General features: G+C 53.9%; 1 protein-coding gene across 1 annotated transcript; it reads left to right on the top strand.

Moving 5' to 3' along the window:
- Positions 1 to 6574: 6574 nt before the first annotated feature.
- Positions 6575 to 13167, top strand: LGI3 (leucine rich repeat LGI family member 3; the record flags this gene model as incomplete). Its single annotated transcript, XM_079706127.1, has 8 exons — positions 6575 to 6780; positions 7640 to 7711; positions 8529 to 8600; positions 8922 to 8993; positions 9094 to 9165; positions 9814 to 9983; positions 10140 to 10304; positions 12350 to 13167. 8 exons carry the CDS (start codon positions 6575 to 6577, stop codon positions 13165 to 13167), a joined length of 1647 nt encoding a protein of 548 aa, XP_079562253.1.
- Positions 13168 to 17539: the final 4372 nt, after the last annotated feature.

Here is a 17539-nt window from a genome sequence, read left to right as displayed (position 1 = left end):
TGGTCCTCCAGAGCCGAGGCCCCGATAAGCTAGCTGCAAGAGTGCCTAAGGGCCATTGGCGCTGGCACATGAGTCCTCTTGGCCCCAGCAAGAGCAAAGCTGGGTAAGGTGAGCAAACCTGCCCTTGGGCAATCTACATCTCTCACCGCAGGTGTCTTGCTGGCGTGCCCGCCATTCTTGCTGGCACCTGCCCCTGCAGTCCTTTGGCTTTTCCTGTTCTTCTGCCAGGCTGAACCTCTTAGGCAACCAAGGGTCTGACCCAATGGGTCCACCACATTTCCCAACAGAACTTCCCCCAAGCATAGGGCTGAGCTCCAGGAAGGGGAGCCCCTGTGGACCCGCAGGTTCAGTACTAAAGGCACGGGGTGCTTTGGCATCAGTGTGGGCGTTCATAAATGGTTCATAAATTCTCTGAGAACATCCGATTTTCACTTCAAGTATCTGCCTCACCTCCTCCCACACATTTCGTACCTAACCTCAGACATGCCCCCAGTCATTCTTGCCCAGATTCTGAACACTGTGCCCTCTGGTTATAAATGCTTACTAACACACAGTTTTTCTTTCTTTGGCATAGGCTTGTTCGTAAGCTGAAGGCTTTTTTTTTTTTTTTTTTCTAACCTGCTTTTACTTTTATTTGCATTTATTTTATGCTGAATTTATTTCCAAACCATATGTTTTTGTTTCTTCAGTTTCTTCTGGGACAGCTTTCTCTTCTATGCAACCTCCTCTTCGGGTTTAGGAACAATCTGCTCTATTTTTTAGGGAGGATCATCTCCATGTGGCGGGGGGAGTCCTACAGGGGTTAATCCAACCGTGAGCTCTGTGAAGTTCTGTGCTGCATCGTGGAGGCTTGTTCACCTGCATGCGCTTGATGACCAGAGAATCCACATCTAAACCCTTCAGTTCAGCATCACTCTCTGCATTTTGAAGCATGTGCAGCAAAATTCCACACTTTTAGAACCGCCGACCCTATGTCCAGCCCCCAAATTGTAACAAGGTGTGTTTGGCCTGAGCACCCCTACCAGCTCCACAATTGTAACGAGGGAACAGCGCACATTGCTTCTGCAAAGTGACATCATTCAAATACTTGGTGGCTTTTTGGATATGCACACCCTCGACAGCCTGAGCAGTTTCACAGATGTTCCTAAAATGAACACGAAGATTTGAACTTCTGGATTTGCATGATTCTGTGGGGTTTCCTGTATCAAGTGAATAGCAAACCATTTTCAGAGATCAAGCTGGAGGCTTATGATAGCAGTTGCATGCCTGACACTTAGAACCAGACGCCTTGCACAGGGCTGGGGGTGGTGACGGACGGGGTCCCCATCTCCTCGTCCCTGAATCAGCCCACCTGCCTGGTGCTGCCTCGCACCCTACCCTCTCGACACTCTTCTTTTTATGTCCTCTGATCCTATATTTGCCCTGAGAATGCTACTCACCCAGATATGAACCACTTTCTGGATCTTCTTCTCCTCTCTACCTTTTTCCTGCTCTTTGCTCAAAGCCATCTCTGTTGTTTTGTTGTACTAAACCACGTCGACTAATGGCTGCATCCTTTCTCTTGGGCTCCCTCCACTTGCTGGGCCAGATGATCCCTACAGCGCCTCCACCTCTAAACTTTCAGGCCAGTGTTAAGTCAGAGCCCCACACCTCACGCCACTCTTGGCCTCACCCCCTGTCCTCCTTGTAAGTGAACTCCAACACTTCACCCCAGTTCCTGTCCCTTGCTGGGGCCCCGTCGCACCTTGGCCCTGCCCTTCAGTCATGAGCTGGCCCCCAACTCTCCAGCCCTTGCAGGCTCCCGTGTCCCCACAAGGACCCCCTCTCCAGCTGGAGAGCCTTCAGCCTCCAGGTTGCACAATGGCATGGCATCTGAGCTGAGAGCCCCGGGAAGCTCAGAGAAGGAGAGAGGGACAGAAGTGTTTGTTCCCCCGCCCCCACTCACCCCCCAGCTGCCACTTTAAATATTTGCCTAAGCCTCTAGCAGCAAGTGTCCTAGGAGGAGTGAAAGAGGAGGAGGGGGCTCCAGGGAGAAAGGGGGAAGAAGCATCCTCCTCTCAACTGTGTGCAGCTTCAGCTGCCTGCAGGTGCCAGATGCAGAGGAGACAGCCTGCCTGCAGGGCCCACCCCTGCCCGCCCCAGGCCCCCACTCCCGCCACCGGTTGTCCTGGCAACATTGGAACTGATGGGCTGACTCACGAATACTGGACCTGAGCCAGGTGGGCAGCGGGCCAGCGGGAGAACCAAGGAGAAGGGCAAGCATCTCGGGGGTCGCTGTGGGCATCTGGGGCAGGGGGCACATAGTCCAGCTGTGGGGCTTGTTCTGAGCAGGTGCTGGGCTTAGGGCTTGCCATCATCTCTGGCTGCTGGGAAAGGGATCTCTTTCTTGGAAAGAAGCCTCGGCTCTCTTGGGTCCTCAGTCTCCCCTGCAGGCTGCCTTTAGACTGTGGTTCTTACAACTTTGTTTTTTTCTTTCTTTCGTCTTTCTTTTTTAACTTGTTTTTGCCTATTTGGAGGTTGGGGAAGGAAGGGTGAGCTCAAGTTTCATAAGGGAAGTTCAGATGCTGGCACTGACCTGGTAGAGGTTTCTTGTCTTCCTGCTCAGGAACGGGGGCAGGACCTTCTGCTGGGCATGCATGGCTGTCACCTCGTCCCCCACACCAGCCCTCTGCTGCAGGTTTTTCACATTTTTGGCCTTTACTTAAGCCATTTCTCTTTCCTGGAAAACGCACCTTCAACGCTTCTTTACTTCTCTGAATACCACCCACCCTAAAAGCCCAGGAAAGAACCAATGACACCCCATCTGTGCTCACCACCCCAGCCTACGGCGCCCCCTCCCTCCTCCAAGATCGCCCAGCCTTCCTGATGCACTTTCATCTGCCACTTAGCAGGCACTGCTGTCCCCATCAGCTACATGGGTGTTTTTGGTTGCCTTTCTTCCCAAAAAGCCTGCCGGCCCTGGGACCAGCCCTGAGACCGTCCTTCCCTGAGGCTTCCCTCCGGGCAAGGAGCATGCACGCAGCCAACATGTAACTCTATTCAATGATAATAAGACTGTCACCAAACATGAGGGGGCTCCTGGTGAGGGGTCAGTAGTTTATTCCTTCAGTATGTCCTCAATGCTTCACTGGCCAGCTCAGCTCTGGGACTTTGAATAAGTCATTCTGCTTTTCTTGACTTTAGTGTGTTCATCTGCAAAATGAGTCTAATACAGCCTGTCCTGTCCCCCTCTCCAAGCTGTTGTGAGGATCCAATGACGTCACGATGTGAAAGTCCAATCTTCATGACTATCATCATCTACTTCACCACCAGGGCACCTCTTCTCAGTACCTAAGAATAGGACCCAGACGGAGACTTCCCTGGTGGTTCAGTGGTTAAGAATCCGCCTTCCAATGCAGGGGACCCAGGTTCGATCCCTGGTTGGGGAACTAAGATCTCACATGCCGGGCCTGCGTGCCGCAACTACTGAGCCCATGCACTCTGGAGCCCTCATGCCATAACTAGAGAGAAGCCCTCGCGCTGCACCGAAGAGCCCACGCATCACAAGGAAAGATTCCTTCCTAACAAAAGATTCCGTATGCCACAACGAAGATCCCACATGACGCAACTAAGACCCGACAAAGCCAAATAAATAAATAATTGTTTTAAATGGTCAGAAATTGGAAGCAAAATTTGTGGAGCTTTAGGGCTGGAGAGTATTCTTTAAAAAAAAGAAAAAGAAAAAAAAGATAGGACCAGGGACTTCCCTGGTGGTCCAGTGGTGAAGAATCCACCTTTCAATACAGGGGACGCGGGTTCAATCCCTGGTCAGGGAATTAAGATCCCACATGCCACGGGGCAACTAAGCCTGTGCCACAACTACGGAGCTCGTGCGCCTCAACTAGAGAGCCCATGTGCCGCAAACTACAGAGCCCACGTGCTCTGGAACTGGCACACCACAACTACAGAGCCCACGAGCCCTGGAGCCTGTGTGCCACACTAGAGAAGAGAAAACCTGCACGCCACAACTAGAGAGAAGCCCGCGCGCCGCAACGAAAGATCCCGCATGCCTCAACGACGATCCCATGTGTCGCAACTAAGACCCAACGCAGCCAAAAATATAAATAAATAAATAATAAATCTTAAAAAAAAACAGAGAGAAAAGAATAGGACCCAGACTCCCCCTTTCTGTCTGTCTCTGAGTTAAACCTCTCTGAGAACGTGGGTGATGGAGAGCCCCATGGCAGCCACTGCTGTTTGTGCCTCCCCTTTTCCTCCTTCCAGCCCCTCAGCCGCAGGGGATGAACAAGATTCACTCTGCCCTTTGTGTGCTGGGCAGAGCCGTGCCAGGGACGGGGGGGGGGATGGTTGCCCAGCTGCCCCAGCCACTCTCCCCACCCCCACTGCTTTTCTTCCCACAAGCTGGCATGGGGAGGGCAGCACGGGCAGCTGGATGGGCCGTAGCAAGTGAGCATCCAAGGTCAGGGGCATCCCTGGCTGGGAGAACATGGACTTAAGCTCAGACCAGAGAATCCCCTGCCAGCAGAAGCTGGGGACAGCTGGGGAAGCATCTTATACCTAGTGATCTTGGTTTCCTGGACTGATAGAAAGAGTGCTGGACTGGCAGCCCGGCCAACTGACTGTACCTGTGAGGTCTTGGGACAATCAGACACCCCCTCCACACCCCAGGGAAATAACGTAGTATAGAGTAGCAGTTCTCAAACTTTTTGGCTGCAGGACCCCTTAACGCTCTTAAAAAAAGTAGCGAGAGGGCTTCCCTGGTGGCGCAGTGGTTGAGAGTCCGCCTGCCAATGCAGGGGACACGGGTTCGTGCCCCGGTCCGGGAAGATCCCACATGCTGCGGAGCGGCTGGGCCCGTGAGCCATGGCTGCTGCGCCTGTGCATCCGGAGCCTGTGCTCCGCAACGGGAGAGGCCACAACAGTGAGAGGCCCGCGTACCACAAAAAAAAAAAAAAAAAAAAAAAGTAGCGAGGACCCCAAAGTGCTTTTGTTTATGTGGGTTATACCTATTGATATTTACCACATTGATATTTACTGAGAAATTGTAAAATATGAATTAATTTAATTTAATTTAATTTAAATTTACTTTAATTAAATAGCAATAATAAACGCATTCTATGTTATAACATACATAACATAAAATTTTTTTTTTTTTTTTTTTTTTTTTTGTGGTACGCGGGCCTCTCACTGTTGTGGCCTCTCCCACTGCAGAGCACAGGCTCCGGACGCGCAGGCTCAGCGGCTATGGCTCACGGGCCCAGCCACTCCGCGGCATAACATAAAATTTTTTAATGAGATTAACTAGTTTACAAAGCAAAAATATGAGGGAGCAGAGTGTCATTGTTTTACATTTTTGGAAATTTCTTTAATTTTGTTAATTCAGTTTAACAGAAGATACCTCTGGAAAATTCCAGGGTACTTCTATAAGAGCATGAAAGTGAAAAGGGCAAATAATGTCTTAACATTGTTAGGAAAACTAACAATGTTTTGACCTCAAAGACTCCCTGGAAGGTTCTCAAGGGCCTCTGGGCTCCCTGGACCAGACTTTGAAAACTCCTGGCGTAGAAGAACGGCTGTGGACTTTGGAGTTGTGCAGAGTGGATTTAAATCCCTGCTCTGTCATTTTCTTCTTCGGGTACTACGGGCCTCACTTTTCTTATCTGTAGAAGGGGATTAATATCAAAGACCTCAGAAGGTTGAGGCGATGAAGTAAGTAGAGTACACAACACGTAGTAGATGTGATATCAAGCTTGGCTGCTTTCCCCTTGATGTGGGCTTCAGTTTCCTCGTTTGTTAAACAAAGGGCTGGACTGGAAATGTCCAAGGCCGTTTCCAGCTCCAACAGGCTGTGAGGTTATTTAGTTATTTAGTGAGGAATGTTCTGGAATTCCACACATTCCCATTCCAACTCCAGTGATATTTCCCCTTTCAGCTCCCACAGACACAAAGGCACATTCTGTTTACTAGCCTGTGGAGACGTGAACACAGATACACACATGTCACTTATGACACATGACATGCCCATGAACTCTGCTTAGAGGCCGCTGAGCGCCAAGATATACGCACAGGTACACAGAGGTTCATGGATCTATACATAGCGCAGAAATGCCTGCCCGGAGGAATATGTGCATGTGCCTGTGCCCGTGCAGAGACAGGTGTGCACGCGTGCAGGATGCACAAGGAGAACTCGCACACACGCGCTCACGCACAGCCACGAGCAGATGGCCCCAGAGACCGCCCGCAGGGTGTGCAGCGGCCAGGGCCGCAACCACTCCTTTCAGTGGCTACTCCCCGCCCGGGACTCCCCGCTCCGCCCAGCGCGCCCCCGCCGCCCGCCGCAGTCCGCGTACTCCCAGCCGGTCAGCCCTCGGCTCGCCCCGGTCTCCGCGCATCTCTGCATCTCTCCGAGGGCTCGGCTCGCTGGAGCGAGCAGGGGAGGGGACGGCCGCCGGCGCCCGAGGGCCCGAGGAGTCGCTCTCCGCAGCGGGCAGCTGGGGCCCTAGCTGCGGCAGCGGCTGCCTGTGGCGCCCGCGCGGGGTGGCCGAGCGTGGTGGGGCGGGAGCTCGCAGGCAGCATGGCGGGGCTGCGGGCCAGGCCGGGCTCGGGGCTCGGGCTGCTGGCGCTGTCCACGCTGGGCCTCTGCCTAATGCTGCAAGTCGGCGCCAAGAGGCCCCCCAAGACGCCCCCGTGCCCGCCCAGCTGCTCCTGCACCAGGGACACCGCCTTCTGCGTGGACTCTAAGGCAGTGCCCAGGAACCTGCCCTCCGAGGTCATCTCTCTGTGAGTGCTCTGGTCTGGGGTGGGGTGGGGTGGGAGAGCTTGAGAGGGGAGGAAGGCAAAAACCTGCTCTGGGAGTGGGTGGGGAGAACCCCTGCTCCACCTCTACAAAGTGTGGGGACCAGGAGGGCTCCAGGGGGTCCTCAGGACTGGAGATTCAAGGCATCAGCCCTGGCTGGGAGCTCTGCAGTCATGCAGGCTCAGCAGCGGTGGCTGGGAAAGCTGGTGTTTATGGCCAGGAATGAATCATCACCACCATCAGCATCAATGAGACCTACTGTGTGCAGGGCTCTGGACTTGGAGGGGGGAGGTTGTTTACATGAGCATGGGGGCCCCTGCCTGTGATGTCAGACCAAGGACAGAAGGCTTCTTGTGGGGGAAGGGTGGCAGCAGGGGGAGGGGTGGAAGTGAGATACACTCCTACAGCGCCCTGGCACGGGTCTGGCCAGCCACTCTGCACGGGGCCAGCCAGCCTGTCACTTGCAGCAAGCGGCCTCAGGAACTAGACAGGCTGTGTGGTCCTTGAGAGCAAGATGCTAATCCACAGCCCCCATCCCAGTGCCCCATCCCTCAACAGCACCCAGCACACGGTGGGTGTCTGGATGATGGAGAAGGTGCGGGTAATGGAACCTTGACTGGGCTGAGGTCCTTAGTGCTCAGAGAGGCAGTAGGGGAGGATGATGAGGAAGGCAGGCAGTGAGCTTGTGAGAAGGGAAAGACAGCCTCAAGTTGGGGGAGGAGCCAGGTGACATGGGGAGTTTCCAGGGCGAGGGTATGCAGAAACCATTGCCCTGTCCACCTCGTGCCACCCCAGCAGAGTCCCTGCATACTCCCCTGGTACTGACTCAGGTGTCCCCTGCAGGACGCTGGTGAATGCTGCCTTTTCGGAGATCCAGGATGGAGCATTTTCCCACCTGCCACTGCTGCAGTTCCTGTATGGACAGAGCCTTGCTGAAGGAGGCCGGGGAGAGGGGCGGTGGGGTGGGCAGGGGAAGGGGACAGATCCTGGACTGGGGAGAGGGGAGAGGTTGTGAGTAGCCTTTGGAGGTTAAGAGGCAGGCGTCCCTTACTTTCTCTCCAATGGGAGAGCCACAAACAGTGAAGCAGCGGGGAGTCAGGAGGGATGCAGGAGGCAGCAGTTTTGGGGAAGGAAGATGGGGGTTGCCCACAAAAGCAAAGAAGGGGGTATTTGGGGCCCAGTTCGGAATGGACTTTCCTCCTCTGCAGATCCCAAAGAATTGGGTGCAATAACTTAGGCTGGTGCCAGAGGGTGGACACTGCAGGGGAGAGAGCTCATCTTAGAGACAAGTGACCCCAGGGATCAGGTTCTGAAGAAAAAGCTGGGGGACTGAAAGGGAGGGAAGACGGGAGGGTCTGGAATTCTAAAAGGGGCTGCTTATGTTTGAAGCCCCAGTTGCAGGAGAGAATATATGTGGTTATCCTCAAACTTGCCATCCATCTGGGAGGGAGTGGAGAGAGCTGGGGTCAGGGTGGGAGACAGAACAGTGGGGAAGGACCCAGCTTGACAGGAGAGATCCGCCCCTGGCTGTTCTTACCCTAGGAGTAAATAGGGACCCTGGGAGCTTCTGGGACCAGAGCAGGCTCCTGCCTGGACCTGCCGCCCAGGCCGCTCTGGGGTTCTCTGCTGGGGTCCCAAGGGTGGGAGGCATGGCCCGGGGGTGAGGCAGCCGGCTGGGGGCTGGCGCGGCAGGTGTGCCCTTGGAAGCTCTAATCCACCTTTGTCTCTGCAGGTTGCTCAATTCCAACAAGTTTACACTGATTGGAGACAATGCCTTCACAGGACTGTCTCACCTGCAGTACCTGTGAGTGGGAAGAAAGGGGAATTGGGAAGTGGAAGGGAGGAGGGCTGAGGGGGAGGGGCAGTGAGGAGGGCTGGGGGCCGTGAGGGGGTGAGAGCCCTTGAATCCTCTGACTGCAGGACCCAAGCAGAAGGTCATTTCATCCATCCCTCTGCCTAAACCAACCCGCCTGGATGCCCTGTCACCACAGACTTAATGTGGTCAGATTCAGAATGGAAGCCTGTCTTAGGGTCATGGGCTGGAATCTAGGTGGGGCATGGGAAGTAGCTGGTCGAGGGCCTGGGATCCCGACTGGTGGCTGAGACAAGTTCTCATTTTCTCCAGCTTCATTGAGAATAATGACATCTGGGCACTTTCCAAGTTTACCTTCAGAGGACTCAAGTCTTTGACACACCTGTGAGTACATCACACTCGTACACCAGACCAAAGCCCCCTGTCTCCTGTTGACTTTGGCTTCGGTCACGATCTTCGTATGACCCAGGGGTCTCTCTTGCAGCTCACTGGCCAACAATAACCTGAAGACACTGCCTAGAGACATCTTTCGGCCCCTGGACATCCTGAGTGACTTGTAAGGCCTACTTCTTTTGACAATGGCACAGAGGGACACGTCCCTGGAGGGAGGGGTGTGGGAGCCAGAATTGGGAAGATCATAAGGTCTTGACAGGCTGGGAGGGTTTGGGTTTGGGACAGGGAGAAGGCTAGATTGAGTTATATATAGATTGGTAGCCTTTCAAGTTGGGGTTCTTCAAGGCATCTGTGGGCCCTCTTAAAATGCACACGAGACGTTATGTATATATGTTTTTTAAAACATGCGCTTTTAAAATCTATGTAAGATTTAAATCTACGTTAAAGTCTGATAGCATAGCCACAGTCGTTGATCAGTATTTCTACAAGAAAACAAAAGCCCTGGATTGTGGAAGGTTTGGAGGAATTGGGATGCAACAGATAATTGTGCAGGTCATACACTGCAAAAGGCACCTGGCCAAGGAGGCAAGTAGGGGGTGAAACTCAGCCCGCACTCTGCTGGCCAAGCACGTGTCCACGGGGCTGCACCCACCCCAAGGGGAACATTTTCCTAACTGGCACAAAGATGCCACATGAGCAACCCACAGCAGCCTTGACAGTATCTACTTCTGAAAACCTAGATGGCCTGGGTGGGCAGAGCAGCTGGGAGCCTGTCCCTCTCTGTGTCCCCTCCATTACCCTCATGATCCAGGGACCTGCGGGGCAACTCGCTCAACTGTGACTGCAAGGTGAAGTGGCTGGTGGAGTGGCTGGCACACACGAACACCACGGTGGCGCCCATCTACTGCGCCAGCCCGCCCCGCTTCCAAGAGCACAAGGTGCAGGATCTGCCACTGCGGGAGTTCGACTGCATCACCACAGGTAGGAAGAAGGTGCCCCACCTCGGGCATCAGGCTGGGCCTCCCCAGGGAAGCTCCCAGCACTCTGCCTTGCCAGTCGAGTAACCCTCACCACCCAGAAAGCTCTTACCCTTCTCCCTAACCACCACCTCCCCCACCGCCCGACCCATCCCTGCAGATTTCGTGCTGTACCAGACCCTGTCCTTCCAAGCGGTGTCGGCCGAGCCCTTCCTTTACTCCAGTGACCTCTATTTGGCTTTGGCCCAGCCAGGAGTCAGCGCTTGCACCATCCTCAAGTGGGACTATGTTGAAAGGCAACTTCGAGACTATGATAGAATCCCAGGTATCTGCGCCTGGCCGGGTTGCGGTGGTCCTTATGGTGGGGTGGGCTCCATTGTTCCTCTTCATTGAGTTCCTATAGGTAGAAAGATAGATGAAACATGGTCTCTGCACATAAGAACTTTCTAGTCTTTGGGGGGAGGCTGACACATACACACATAACATCCAGATAATACGTAGGTGTTAGGAGGAAGATATGACCACAGTGCTCTGGGAGCACAAAGGAGAGGCCTACCCTGGGCAATCAAGGAAGGCTTCCTGGTGGAGTGGATGCCTAAGCTGAATCTTGAAGGATGAGGGAGAGGGAGGAGTGATATCCAGGATCCTGGCTTAAGTAACTGGACAGTGCCAGAGAACTAAGGAAGATATAGGAGTGGCCAGTGAGCTCAGTTTGGGATCCACTGAGTTTAAGCTGAGTCTAGAAGGCTGAGGGAGACTTAGCTAGGAGAAGAAATGTGGGAAGGGTATTCTAGCAGAAGGAACAGCATGAGCAAAGTCAAGAAGGTGTGCAACAGCTTAGCATGTGAGAGCATGAACGTGTAAACAATTAGCAGCTCACAGGATGACAGCGTAATGTTCAAGGTGGAGAGAGGCAGACGAGACCCGAGAGAGATGAGGACCAGGCCTTTGACAGGTTTTGAGCAGGTTTTGAGCAGAGTGTATGAATCAATCCAATCTGTATTTTGGAAAATTCCCTCTGTGAGCAGTGTGGAGAGTGCCAGGCATGAAGCAAGACAGGTGGGCACACCAGGAGGGGTTCAGCTGGAGCCTGGACTGGCACAGCAGCAGTGTGGATGGAGAGGTAGAATAAGGGGGGATTGAACTGACACAAAAGGAAACAGAAAGTTTAAATTGCCCTGAATCTATGAAAGAACTTGAAGTCGTTACATAAAAAACCCTTCTCCCAAAGAAGACTCCAGGGCCAGATGGTGAATTCCATCAAACATTTAAGGAAGAAATAATACCAATCTTACACAAACTGTATGAGAAAGCAGAAGGGAAGGTTGACAGGACTTAGGGACTGGTCAGCGGTGGGTGAGGGAGAGGGCGGCAGTGTTGGGGATGGCTCACAGGGTGACTGGGTGGAGCCACAGATTGAAATCAAGAACACAGGTTTGGGGGTAGATATAGAACTCAGTCTTGGCCAGCCAGAGTTTGAGATGCTTGTGGGTGTGGGGGGAAGGAGGGTCTAAGCTGCTGCTCAGGAGCTGGGGGAGTCATCAGCATCTGGGTGCACAGACCAAGGCTGTGGAAAGGACTCAGGGCGGTGACTGCCACAGCCTGAGGCTCAGCACAGGCTTCCCTTGGGAAACAGGTGGGGTCACGAGGAGGAGGGTGGTGAAGCAGCGCTGGCAAGCAGGAGAGGAGAGGCAATGACTGGGAACACCAGGAGAGGCAAGAGTGTGTCCACACACGACTCCGGTGCCTGAGAAGGGGTCCGGGCAATCTGGTTGTGGTGCAGATGTTCTTGTACATAAAAGCCCTCTCACAAGTGGGAGCTCTTGGGGGATTGTGTTTTCATACACAAGGCTCCAAGGCTCTGTTTACCTAGGCTTTGTCACCAGCTGTGGCTGTGTTCAAACTCCTTCTCCTTCCCCTGCCTCGACATTCGCCAGTGGGGTAGCTTTGGGCAAGTCACTAAGACTCTGAGCCTCAGTTACTTTCTGTGTGAAATTACAAAATAATAGGGTGTATTTCAGCGTGATTCATTGAGGCAATGTGTTCACACTTAGCACAGTGACTGTACACAATAAAAGTTCAATAATGGGCATGACAGTTATACAATCGGTCGATATCTAGCAGCACCTACTTTGTGCTCAGTGTCAGCTTATATTTGAACCTTGGGGTCAAGAGCAAAGGGCGGGTGATGCTGAGATTGATTATTAGCTGTGAAACAATGAGAAAGCATTGAGCACCCAGTGGATATTCAGCGGGGAGAGAATACTTCCACCGTTGGAAGGGACCGACCTTCTTTTCTGAGGGTGTGGTGTGGGACAGGGGCTTGCGGGCCCCCTGACGCTGCCTGACTCGCTTCCCTCCATCCTGCAGCCCCCTCTGCAGTGCACTGCAAGCCGATGGTGGTGGACAGCCAGCTGTATGTGGTGGTGGCCCAGTTGTTTGGTGGCTCTTACATTTACCACTGGGACCCCAACACCACGCGCTTCACCAAGCTGCAGGACATCGACCCTCAGCGCATACGCAAGCCCAATGACCTCGAGGCCTTCCGCATCGATGGCGACTGGTACTTTGCCGTGGCTGACAGCTCCAAGGCGGGGGCCACCAGCCTCTACCGCTGGCACCAGAACGGCTTCTACTCTCACCAGGCCCTGCATGCTTGGCACCGTGACACTGACCTGGAATTTGTAGACGGCGAGGGCAAGCCACGACTGATCGTGTCCAGCAGCTCCCAGGCCCCCATCATCTATCAGTGGAGTCGCACCCAGAAGCAGTTTGTGGCCCAGGGCGAGGTGACCCAGGTGCCTGATGCCCAGGCTGTGAAACACTTCCGCGCAGGTCGCGACAGCTACCTGTGCCTCAGCCGCTACATCGGCGACTCCAAGATCCTGCGCTGGGAGGGCACCCGCTTCTCCGAGGTGCAGGCGCTGCCCTCCAGGGGCTCGCTGGCCCTGCAGCCCTTCTTGGTGGGTGGCCGCCGCTACCTGGCCCTGGGCAGCGACTTCTCCTTCACACAGATCTACCAGTGGGATGAGGGGCGGCAGAAGTTTGTGCGGTTCCAGGAGCTGGCGGTGCAGGCCCCTCGGGCCTTCTGCTACATGCCTGCTGGGGACGCCCAGCTGCTCCTGGCCCCCAGCTTCAAGGGACAGACACTTGTGTACCGACACGTGGTGGTGGATCTCAGTGCCTAGAGGGGGTCCGAGGCCTCTGGGTTCCTCGGGCAGCACTGGAGGCTGGGTGGAGCCTCCAGGTGAGCAGCATGTTTGCCTGTGTGAAGACACACGTAGCCAACCTGCATACATGCCCTCACGTACACATCCCCCCTGGTGAGCATGGACCTTACCGTGGACTCTAGCCCAGGGATGCCACTTAATTTTCACTGTAATCAGCATGAAGTCTTGTATACGCACCAGACAACCCAGCCCCTGGTGCCCTCCCACATGTGGACGCCGGTTCACGCCACACCACATCTGCAGCCTCCCTTGCTCTGCTGCCTTCCCCATGCTCTGGCCCAGGGAGGTGTCCTGGGAGGGCTGGAGGCTGAACCGCTCCCTCCTGTTTTTCAGCTTATCCTTCTGGCCCTCTGGTCTTTCCTGTTGGTGCTCCAGGTGTCTGTTTACCTGCTCATGCTCTGCATTGCAGCCCATGGCCACATCCTTCATACTGCCGGGTGCACTCACCCACGCTACCCGCCTTGTGCACGCACACGTGGACACGGACAGACCCCCTCAGTTACACGCACACACACCTGTCTACACTCCCATCTCCATGTGCACACATGCAGATTCAGCGCTGCCTAAAGCGGGTCCCCTCCATGACCTTGCCTCTCTTCCTGGAGGGGCACAGAGTACCTGTCCTCCTCTGCTCAGCCCTGGTGTGCCCACCCTGCAGCTGAAAACGATTGGAATGGTGGTGCCAACCTCTGGGCACCAGCTTGACCTCCTGGGGGCAAAGCCCCTCTGCCCGAAGCAATAACAACAGCTCCAGCAGACCCTGCCTTCTTCCCAGCGCTGCCTCAGTGCTTACTGGAGTTTCCTTCTCTGACCCTGAATCCAGCTCACTGGTGAACAGGAGACCACCCAGATGAAAGCCTTTCTGCTTTTCTTTCCTGTAGCTGCCCCAGCCTCAGACCAACCCCTGGTTCAGCCCCACCATTGGGATATGGACCCTGCGCTGTGTTGGCTCCTTTAGGTGCGTCCAACAGCTGGCCAAGCCAGGGTCGCTGCAAGCACCTGAGGCATCTGGGCAGGTGCCAGGAGTAGAGCTGGGCTGAAGAGCATCCTGGGGGCCCTGGCGCCCCTCCAAACCACAGAGGCACACCCCAGGAGCACTGCCTTTCAGTGCAAGCTGAGTGCCGCAGGGGGGAGGGAGGGAGGGTCCTGTGGGAGCGGCACCTGGCAGCCAAGCTTCTGCTGCCCTCTGCTGTACGCTGGGAATAGAGGGCTCTGAGATGCTAGGCTGGTAGGGAAGGCACAGGGCGGGGAGTCTCTTCCCTGTGCCCAGACTGTGTGGGGACCCCCAGGTAGGAGGATGCCCAGGGGCACTTGGGGACAATGCTCTGATTCACTTATTTTATTTATTCACAAATAAAAAGTTTCCACCCCATTGACGGCTCTCAGGTATCCAATGGTGATGGTCAACGGCCCCTGTTTCCTTAAGAACAGAGCTGTGTTGTCTTGCAGGGGTCCAGCATCAGCTTTCAGACCCCCTTCCTCCCTGCTCCCCTCCCTCTGAGGAGTGAGTAGGCACCCCAAAGTGAGCCGGTGCTGGGGTCAGGAGTTCATGGTGATGACGCTCAGGTGCTGGGTGAGTGTGACTAGTCTCCATCACCTGGGGCTGACTCACGGTCAAGTGTTCCTTCTTGGAGATCACAGTCTTGGGGCCCGCTGAGACTGGAAGCTGTCCCTCGGTCAGGTCAAATCCAACCAACAGGGCCAAGGACAAGCTCAGCAGTCCGTCTCCTCTCCACCCCCCTCTGCTGGACAAATATGTGTCATCGCTGCCACCCTCGGTCCTAGGTGTGAGATTTCAAGCAAGTGGACTTATTTCTCCAAGCTGAGCTTCTCCTTCTGTAAAGTAAATAATAAAACCTACTTTGTCCAATCCTGATTCTGCCACTTACTAGCTTGGAGGTCTCAACCATATTCCTTCGCCTATTTCTATCTCAGTTTCCTCATCTGGAAAATGTGGATAATCATGCTACCTATGTGAGAGGGTTAACGTGAGATTTGAATGCATTAGATTTATAATGTGTTAATATATGTAAGGCTTAGAATCATGTGTCTGGCACAGAACTAAGATTTTTTTTTTTTGATTGTAGGACTTTAGGAGATACCCAGGTGGCTCAGAGAAGGCTGCTTTGTGGGCGAGGAGAAGGTTGATCTTTGGGGAGACCTGCTGTCTGTGGATTAGGGTTCCTGACCTATCTTCAGTCTCAGAGCCCCTGTACCCTACTTCTTGCCTTTAGCCTCAGATGCCCACTCCTCACAATAGGGAATCTCATAGGTGATGTGTTTGGGTTTCCACCTCCTAAAACCACATTCACGTGCTCTTGGCTTAGCAGGTATCTCTTGGGACCCCCCAGCCACACTGTCCTGGGAATGCCTTCCTGCTTTTTCAAATGGGGAATGGGCCCTCATGCTGTACCAGGGAGAGGTTGCCAGGGAAAGAGGGTTGTGTCTCCCAGACATGTTGGCACTCTGTTGCCCAGTAGAAAGATCAACATCACTCTGACTGTCACTCCCCCCAGGGCACCCCCCAGGGTTGGGAGACACTTCTCCCCCTGAACGCCCAGCTTTCTGCACATGGGGAATGGAGCCCACCGTATGCCTGCCTGGTCACCTGCCAGAGGTGGATCATTGTATGTCCAGAGAGCTGCTTAGCAACCCAGTGTAACCGGGTGACTGTGTCAACAGCTCAGGACCAATGGGCGTGAGAAGCAGAGTCCACTCACTCTGCCAAAGCCCAGGAGGGTGACCCCCTCAGCTGTCAGCCTCACGCCCCTCCATGCTCTCAGTAGCAGACCTCTGACATCTTGTCCCTTAGATTTTTCCAAGCACAGTCATCGGGACCAAGAGTCTCCATGTGAGAGGCGGTCCCAGCTGGGTTGGCTTAGAGTGGGCACAGGGGAGCTCCTCTCCAGCAAATGGGGGTAAAGTGAGGCCTGTGATGCTGAGGTCAGGTGACTCTGGAAGGCAGCGAAGGTGGGGGAAGGGAGGCAGTTCTGCAGCAGGTACCAAAGGTCCGAGGCTCACATGCATACAGTCAGCCCAGGTACCCTAACTTCTGGAGGAATGGATGTCCATTTCCTTTTCTGTACCCCCAGCTCCTCCTGAGCTGTCCAGAGGGTCAGTCATATCCTTTTGCTCCAAGGAGACAAGGATACTTTTCACCTTCATTACAATGTCTGTGTCCAGAGATGGATGGTGGCCGGGACCTTCCTGAGGGGATCCTAGCCCTGGGTGGTTCTTGTTCCTCCAAACTAGGGTGGGAGCTAGGGCCAATGTGAGCAGGTAATTAGGCGGGGGGAGGGAGGCATCAGGGCCTTGGGGGAGTTTCTCTGTGGGCCAGTTTCACTGCAAGCTCTCCCACTCAGCAACACCAATACAACTGATGATGATAATTATGACTATACAGTCACTGAGTGTTTATTTATTCCCAAGAAGCCTCCTTTCCCTCCATCATTAGCTATTCCATCCTTTTGATAGAAGGTGAGTGTTAACTGTGGCTCTAATAAAAAGTAATAACTGCCCAAGTTTTCCACCCCCACACTCTGGGCAGCTCTGCTGTCACCCTCACCTCAGCCCTGCGAGGCAGAAGGGAAGCTGTGCGGGTTGCGGGGTCGGGGGTGGGGGGGATGATGCATTCCCCATTTTCAGAGGGAGTAATGAGGCACCTAGCAGAAGAGGTACAAAGAATGCAACCCCACGTGGAAAGTTGTAGAAGCAGCAAAGTTTGCCTTCTCTCTTTTTTAAAATTACTTTTTATTGGAGTATAGTTGATTTACAATATTGTAAGCCTTTTCTTTTGAGCCTCCCGCCTTCTTCCAGATACACACCTTCCTCCTAGAGGAGCTTTTCCATTCCCTGTCCCCTCCCAGGGCTGCCCTCAGAAGACTGATTAATCTAAGCATTTATTTATCGTTCACCATCAGGTGCCGTTGGGCAAGTTACTTTCCACCATTGAGCCTATTTCCTAAATGGTTAAAAAAAAAAAAAAAAAAAAGGATCTTTGTAAAGATCAAGTCTCTGCGCTCAAAAATGCACTACAAAATGGCAGTCGTTGATACTGTTAAGCTCTCAGGAATATCTGTGCTCTTGACTCACGGAAATAGGTGGGATTTCAAACTTTTGGGGAAGAAGACATGGGGGGCTGGGGACTCCACCCAGAATCTTTCAAATCAGCCTGCCCAGGGATGTGGGCTCTGGAAAGGTATCCCAGAGAGAAGTCAACTCCTGAAGCCCACTCTTCAGCAGGGTGAGCGGGATGGGGGTGATGAGTCCCTCAGGTTCTCTCTCCTCCACCTCCTCCCCACTTTCCCTCTAGGTCACCTCAGCATCTTTG

This window comes from Hyperoodon ampullatus (assembly GCF_949752795.1).
Source record: "Hyperoodon ampullatus genome assembly, chromosome: 6".
In the NCBI taxonomy this organism is placed as follows: Eukaryota; Metazoa; Chordata; class Mammalia; order Artiodactyla; family Ziphiidae; genus Hyperoodon; species Hyperoodon ampullatus.
The sequence above is the reverse complement of the archived record's forward strand: the minus strand, read 5'-3'. Positions and strand labels throughout refer to the sequence as shown.